Raw genomic sequence first — 8,401 nt, forward strand, 5'->3', positions numbered from 1 at the left:
TAAAATTCTATCAGAAGAAAGAAAACACTGAGACACACAGAGCTTGGGTGAAACTCAACTGTTGGCGTGTCACTCTGTCTGCCATTCTCTTACCTAAAGCAGAATTGACTCTGAATATCCTTTCTGTATGAGCAGCTTCCCCGGCTATGTGCGTTACTTCCACACTTCTGCCACGGGACTCATGAAAATAGCAAATCAAATGTTTGCTGTTTTCCCTGTTTCTGATGTAAGAAGTCTTTAATGAACTGTTTGTCTTAATCCAAATGTCATGTTTGTCTTCTTAGATCTCCAAATGTTCCCCGGAGTCGTGCTTTTCCCTTTGTGATCCGAGCATTCTTCTATTTCCCCTGTTATTTTTTCCTAGAGCAGGGTTTCTCACCAGCAACACTGTTCCTCTTTTGGTCCAGATAATGCTTAGCTGTGGGGGCTGTCCTGTGCATTGCAGGTTCGGCAGCATTTCTGCTCTCCGTGCACTGAATGCCAGTAACACTCTCCTCCCCTCACATCCTCCTTCTTTGCTTTGTAACAACCCTCAGTGTCTCTAGACTTCACCCCGCATCCCTGGGGAGGGAGGGAGAGGAAGACAACTGCCCCCAGGTTCACCACCACAGCCCTGCAGCTATAGAGGTTTCACAAAAACAGCACCATGGTTTGCATTTCCCGAGGGGAAAAGAGATTTATAAAACATTGGCTCCACCTCACTAAAGGGAAAACAAAACAAAACAACAAAACGATTCTTGTATTTTATCATCCTCCTGACTTGGAGTCATAGAGACTTACCTCTTTGTTAACCAGTACTCTGGGGAACTTTATAAATGTTTATAGACTTTTATAAACGACCAATTTCTCCTTTCGGATTATTTTAGACACCTTTAAACATATAGACCTAAGTAATTCTACTTTCAACTAAATACTTGTAAAGCGGATTATATTTTCCAGTTTTACTGAGAGATAATTGACAGACATCACTGTATAAGTTTAAGGCATACCACATGATGGTTTGATTTACATATATTGTGAGATGATTACCACAGTTCGGCTAACATCCATCTTTTCACATAGATAAAATAAAAAGAAAAGAAAGAAGAAAAGAATAAAGGGAAAAATTTTTCCCCTTGGGATGAGAACTCTTAGGATTTACTCTCATCAGCTTTCCTGTGTATCATACAGAGGTGTTAGCCACAGTCATCATGTTACATTATATCCTTAGAACTTACTTATCTTACAACTGGAAGTTTGTACCTTTCACCGCTTTCCTCCGATTCCTCCACCTCCTACCCCCAACCCTGGTAACCACATGTCTGATCTCCTTTTTCTCAGTCTGTTCGGTTTCTTTATTTTTTTTTTCTCCTCTTCCTGATTTTTTTGTTTGTTTGTTTTAGATTCCACATATTTAGATTTAGATTTTAGATTTGCTTTAGATTCCACATGTAAGGGAGATCATACAGTATTTGTCTTTCTCCGTCTGACGTACTTCACTTAGCATGATACCCTCAAGGTCCATTCATGTTGTCCTAAATAGTAGGATTTCCTCACTCTTTATGGCTGAATAATATTCCATTGTACATGTATGTATATATACCACAGCTTTATCCACTCATCCCTTGGTGGACACTTAGGTTGTTTCCATGTCTTGGCTATTGTAAATAATGCTGCAGTGAACATGGGGGTGCAGATATCTTTTAGCGTTAGTGTTTTTGTTACCTTTGGATATGTTCCCAGAAGCAGAATTACTGGATATATGGCAGTTCTATTTTAATTTTTTGAGGATCCCCCAAACCTACTCCCTACTTTCCTAGTATCTGTACCAATTTACAGTCTCACAAGGGTTCCTTTTTCTCCACATTCTCTCCAGCATCTGTTATCTTTTGTCTTTTTGATGATAGCCATTCTAACAGGTGTGAGGTGATATGTCATTATGATTTTAATTTGCATTTCCCTCATGACTAGTGATGTTGAGCATCTTTTCACCTACCTCTTGGCCTTTCATAGATCTTTGGAGAAATGTCTCTTCAGGCCCTTCGCCCATTTTTTAACTGAGTTGTTTGGAGTTGTCATCAGCACTACTGGTCAGAGGGCCTGGAAGACACTCTCCACAGCAGGTGGGGCTATAACCCAGCACCTTGCCTGGATGTGGGCAAACCAGGCTCTGGGGCTGGCAAAACTTATTTGAGGATCTGAATGAGGCAGAGCTGTACCCCGCCAAGGTCCGTGGTCAGAGTATGCTTCTGCCTGGGCTCTGCAGGTAAGCAAAGCTGCTGCCTGGGGCTACTACTTAGGCACTGCACGTATGAATTTGGTCTGCCAAGGTTCAAGTGCTGGTTGTTGCAGGGCCCTCCCCGCTTCACAGTCACACTCAGATTCCCAATGGCTGGACCCTAAATATCCCCCTATAAGCCCTGTGGTGCAAGAGCAGAGTAGGGCTCCCACAAAGCATCCCACAATGCTGGGGGGGGTGCTGGTTGTCTTCCGGGTGTTCTTTTTTTTCAACTGTGGGAACGTGTGGCTCAGGAAAGACCTCTGCACATGGTGCTGCACAGTCCTGGGGGAGGAGCAAAGTGGTCAACACTTAACCCCTTCTCTTATCTGCTAATGTAGTCTGTCTTGGTTTCTGTGGTGCAGGGGTATGCTTCAACCTCACCTCCCTGTACTAGGAATCTCTGTACTAGGAATGTCTTATTCTTGAATAGATGCTAGTTGTTCTTGGTAACGTCACTCTCAAAGCGTGTGTTTTTGTTTTTTTTGTAAAGAACATAGTGCATGCTGTCCACACATCTTTGGAGCATCCTGCAGGTCCCTTACAATCCCATCTGTTTACTTTCCAATTCCAACCATAGATAATGACTTAATTCCCTCACTTTTCTCTTTAGTATTATCACACATGCTTGTATTTGTAAACAACAAATTGTTTCATTTTGTACATTTTTGAACTTCAAGTAGAATCATCCTGTATGTATTTTGTGACTTACTTTTTTTGTTCAGCATCGTTTGTGAGATTTATCCATGTTGATACATTTAGCTGTATTTCTTCATTTTGCTGCTTATAGTATTTTATGTATAACTAACTATATAATATTTTATTTACCAATTCTCCTATCAGTAGACATTTGGGTTATTTTGAGTGTTTTTGCTATTATAAACACTGTTTCTATCAACATTCTTGAACTTGTTCCCAGCAGGCCTCTATGAGCTTCCGTAGGGTATTTTTCCAGGAGTGATGTTGCTGAGTCATAGGATATATGTACCATCAAATTTAATAGAAAATGCCAGGTTGTTTTCGAAAGTAGTTGTACCAGTTTGCACTCCCACCAGCAATATGTGAGAGGTCCTGTTACTCTACATCTTCTCTAACATTTGATATTATTGGACTTTGAGATTTTTGCCAATCTAGTGGGTATAAAATATTATCTCTTGTGATTTAATCTGCATTTTCTTAGATAGCTTTCCCTGAATATCATTTCATATATTTACATGTCATTCATTTATAGCTCTTTTGTAAAGTTTCTGTTCATGTCTAGTCCTTATTTTTAAAACTGATTGCTTTTCTTTTATATGATGATTTATTGGCATCCTTTTTATATCCTGGTTAGTGATCCTTTGACAGTTATATATGTTGCATATTATCTTCTCCCAGTTTGTACATTATTTTTACTTTTACCCTATGGTGTTTATGGATGAACAGAATTCTCTATTTTGTTGCCTTTTCCTTTAGAGTTCAAACCCTTCTGTGTCTTAAGAAATTTATACCTACCCTAAAGTCAGAAAGATATTGTATATTATTTTCTAAATGTTTTATAGTTTTTGCCTTCTTTATTTTTATATGTAAACCATCTAGAATTGATTTCCCATGTTTTCTCTGAGGTAGGGAACCAAGTACATTTTTATCCATAATTATACCCAGTTGTCCAAGTGAAAAAACTACCTTTACCCCACTCTTCTGCCATGTTGCTTCTGTCAGGTATCGAGCATGTATGTGTGGATCTATTTCTGGTCTATTTGCCTGCCTTTTCCAATACTACACTCATTGAATTGTTTTAGCTTTATTTTAAGTCTTCATATACAGTTTTGGAAGAAATCTATACATTGATAATGACAACTTTTAATTTGTTGACATAGCACAGAATCAAGTATAAATGAATTAGCTAATTGATAGTTTTTAACCTTCTGTATCTCTTTGGTTTCATTCTATCTGATACTTGCCAGTGTCTAGACCAGTGTAGGCTATACATATTCCAGATTGAAGTTATCGTTGATCCATATACATAGTGTAGTTTGCTAATTGAAAATGACACTTTTTATAGGAATTTCAGTTTATCTTATAGGAATTTGTGAAGATCAAATATTCACATGCACAAATATTTCTAATTTCTTGGTTATAGATAGTATGACTTCATAATCTATTTTTAGATTATGTCTGAGTGGCAATCCCTTATGTGAATGAAAAGATATGCTTGGATTGTGTTTCTTTAAAGATAACTTTGTCATGAGGTCAATATGTTCCAAGCTGTTTTGTCAGGCAGAAATAAATTAGAGGAACAAAAGATTTAAGTGAAACCACATTTGTAATTGCAAAAGAATATGGTTGTAAACAACCTTCTGAATATGTAAATAAATTTAATGTTTGTAAATTTTTGATATTAGGATGTTGACATCCAGACATCTTGTTACCAAGGTTTCTGGTAATCATTCTCCTGTTAAAGATTTGCATTATTTCATGAGAGCATATGACATGGGCTTTGTGATATCAGAATTCTCAAAGTAAACTATGAAAAGGAAGTGCCATTTAGGGAAATTATTTTGAAGTTATGTTTTTATTAGAGACATATAGCAAAACACAATCACTTAATAAAAGTTAATTATTGAAGTATATCATTTTAAACAATAATGTTGAATACAACTGTAAGTTAATACACATTCAGTTGAATCAATTTTCCCAGCTTTTTGAATTTCAAAATTGCTAGGTTTCTTTTACTGCTATTTCTTTTTTATTTCAACATTGCTAGGTTTGTTGATATTCAGAATTTTTCATTGTAAATTTAAAATAATGGTTATATATTCCAAGATTTACCTTTATTAGCCCTTCTGAAGAGTTGAAATTTATGTTAATTGCAAAACTGAGGCATGGATATTATGTCCTGACTTTCCCTGTTTCCAGGCAGAGGACAGACAGAGAAAATAAAGGGAACCAGAGATATTTTCTTTATACTCAGGAATCCATATTTTGTCCATATTTTATCCATATTTTAAAAACTACAATGTTATTATAGATTGTAATTTTTTTCAGGGAGGTGACTGTGATAGTTAATTGTCACAAATCCATATTGTTCCAATTGAAGATGGGTAATAAATACAAACTTTAGGATGCTGATGGAGACAATAACGACAAGCCACATGTTGGTGTGAGACAGGTGCTTTTTAATTTGGAATTTTTCAGAAAAGTGACCCTTCCAAATGGATAGGTGAATATATAATCATTTAGCCCAGTGGTTTTTAATAAAACACAGCTGAAGGTGATATAATCTGATATTTAAACTAGGCTCAGAGCCTCAGTATTTAGTATTTCTCTTGAAAAATTTCAATTCTTTAATTCTAAATGATTGCCTTTGATGAGGGTGCTTGGTTGGGTAGCAGAAAAAGGGAAAGAGAAAAAAAAGATTCCTACTAATAGAAATACTTAGCTTATTTGGCAATAACCCAGTTTACTTTTCTTTAGTTGCCTGCGGCCAGCCTCCTGTTGTAGAAAACGCCAAGACCTTTGGAAAGATGAAACCTCGTTATGAAATCAACTCTCTGATTAGATATCACTGCAAAGATGGTTTCATTCAACGCCACCTTCCAACTATCCGTTGTCTCGGAAATGGAAGATGGGCTATGCCTAAAATTACCTGCATGAACCGTAAGTGGTCCTTTAGAAAGAATGGACAACCGTGCTATAACAACTACTAGACATGCTCATTTTATGGCTACGGTATTGGTAGTTTAGGGTATGGAGCAAGTAATATTGTTGTGTTTTCTTTCTTTCTTTCTTTCCTTCCATGTAGCATCTGCATACCAAAGGACTTACTCTAAGAAATACTTTAAAAATTCCTCATCAGCAAAGGACAATTCAATAAATACATCAAAACATGATCACCGTTGGAGCCGGAGGTGGCAGGAGTCCAGGCGCTGATCCCTAACATGGCAAACATGTGTTTTCATCATTTCAGCCAAAGTCCTAACTTCCTGTGCCTTTCCTATCACCTCGAGAAGTATTATCAGTTGGTTTGGATTTTTGGACCACCGTCCAGTCATTTGGGGTTGCTGTGCTCCCAAAACGTTTCAGATGAAAGTATTGGCATTCAAAAAGAAAGCTAACAAAATGAAAGAAAATGAGGGCAGAAAGTAACTGTTTCCAGCCTATCTAATTTCTTTAGTTTTCTATTTGCCTCCAGTGCAGACCATTTTATAATGTATACCAGCCTACCGTACTATTTAAAAAGCTCCATTTCAGCACCAATGGCAATGTAAATAAGATGATTTAATGTTGATTTTAATCCTGTATATAAAATAAAAAGTCACACAGAGTTTGGGCATATTTAATGATGATTATGGAGCCTCAGAGGTCTTTAATCATTGGTTCGGCTGCTTTTTGTAGTTTGTTTAGGCTGGAAATGGTTTCACTTGCCCTTTGTCAGCAAGACTGAGGACGGCTTTTCCTGGACAACTAACAAACACAAGGTCTTGTAGGTCACTGCGCCATGTCAGCCGTAAGTGCAGTTTGCTTCCACGTGACGCTGAAGCCTGGCTGACAGGATCCCCACAGAACTAGGGACTGCACCGTGGAACTCTTCTTTGCTGCATTCCTTTTTCTTCACTTACAGGAAAGGCCTGAATGGAGGACTTTTCTAGGACCAGGAGCATTTTTTTAGGGGTCAAAGTGCTAATTATTAACTCAACCAGGTCTCCTTTTTAATGGCTTTCGTAACACTAACTTGCAAGATCACAGATCAACGCATTTCAAATGGATATAGACCTAAGGGTTCTGGAGGGTGGGGGATTGTTAAAACAACTGCACACATTCAAAGAAAGAAATTTTGTATATATAACCATTTTAATCTTTTATAAAGTTTTGAATGTTCATGTATGAATGCTGCAGCTGTGAAGCATACATAAATAAATGAAGTAAGCCATACTGATTTAATTTATTGGATGTTATTTTCCCCAAAACCTGAAAATTGACCTAGTATGCTAGTTATTTTTCAGTGTTAGCCTTTATGCTTCCCCCACACCATTTGGGACCATATAATCTAGGTATTTTGTCCCTGATTAAATAATGTGATGGATAGAACGCATCCAGTGTTTATTATGAGAAGAGTGGAAAATGTATAGCTTTCAGCAAATGGTGTTTGCCCATTCTAAGCAAGGAGCTACAGATGGAATGTGGGTATTTCTTCCTGTTAGGTGGAGTGTACATGTTGACATTTCTCCCTATCTCTTCCTACTGTGTTTTCTCCCTTTATTTGAATAAAGTGACTGCTGAAGATGAATTTGAATCATTATCCACTTAATGTTTAAGGAAAACCCTGTCATGGAAAGAAGGCATTTGGGAGTCTTTCCCTAATTTTAGTTAGAACAACCTTGAGAAGAGCAGACAACAAATAAAATGCAAAAAGAGCAGACCCAACATGGATTCGTTTTCATGAAACCTCCTTTGGCTTGGAAGGAACAACAGTAGCTCCCATCACCCTCAGAGTCTTTCAGCAAGATCCCTTGGTTGCTGCACTAAGTATAATCCACCTCTGAGTGTTCCAGAGCACAGAACAACACTGTGTTGACCTCTTAGGTTTTAATTTTTCTCCTTCATTACAATGCACATAATACGTTCCTGTATTTATATTATAACGTGTATAGTGTAAAATGTGAATGACTGTTGTTCTTTTTTTTTTTTTTTTGTGAATGAAAATCTAAAACCTTTGTAACTTTTTATACCTGCTTTTGTTTCACCAAAGAAACCTAAAGTCCTTCTTTTACTATACTGTGACTGGTCTGGTTATTTACAACTTGAAATGCTAATGTGCACCGACATTTTTACGTTCTAGTTCCATCACAAAGTTCAAGCTGCTGGCTTGGATGAAATGATTTTGTGGCTAGCAGAGAAGTGATTATATATGTACCTGCAAAAATTGAGAGTAATTCCAATAGTGTTTACATCTACACAGTTAGGCATTAATCTCATATGTGAAAGAAACATGCAGTAGGAAAAGTGATATCTCACATTTACAAAATGTTTCCTGTGAACCAGGCCAAGTGCTTTGCGTGTATCATCTCCCGATAGGCCTGTGAGACAGGTGTCGTTACTATCTGATTAATGAGAGATCAGCTGTAGAAAACTCAAGTCCTTGGTCCAAAGTCACATAATTAG

The 8,401-nt window shown here is 37.3% G+C and overlaps 1 protein-coding gene across 5 annotated transcripts in view; it reads left to right on the forward strand.

Annotated features, from left to right (window-relative positions):
• VCAN (versican) overlaps positions 1-8,009 on the forward strand; it is a 115,479-nt gene extending 107,470 nt beyond the window's left edge. For all 5 annotated transcript variants that reach the window (XM_027606007.2, XM_027606012.2, XM_027606010.2 and 2 more), the window contains 2 exons: positions 5,714-5,896; positions 6,042-8,009. In XM_027606007.2, the coding sequence (XP_027461808.2) occupies positions 5,714-5,896; positions 6,042-6,169 (311 nt within the window). In that variant the 3' untranslated portion in view covers positions 6,170-8,009. The remainder of the gene's footprint in view (positions 1-5,713; positions 5,897-6,041) is intronic.
• Positions 8,010-8,401: the final 392 nt, after the last annotated feature.

Source organism: Zalophus californianus, chromosome 5 (assembly GCF_009762305.2).
Source record: "Zalophus californianus isolate mZalCal1 chromosome 5, mZalCal1.pri.v2, whole genome shotgun sequence".
Taxonomy (NCBI): domain Eukaryota; kingdom Metazoa; phylum Chordata; class Mammalia; order Carnivora; family Otariidae; genus Zalophus; species Zalophus californianus.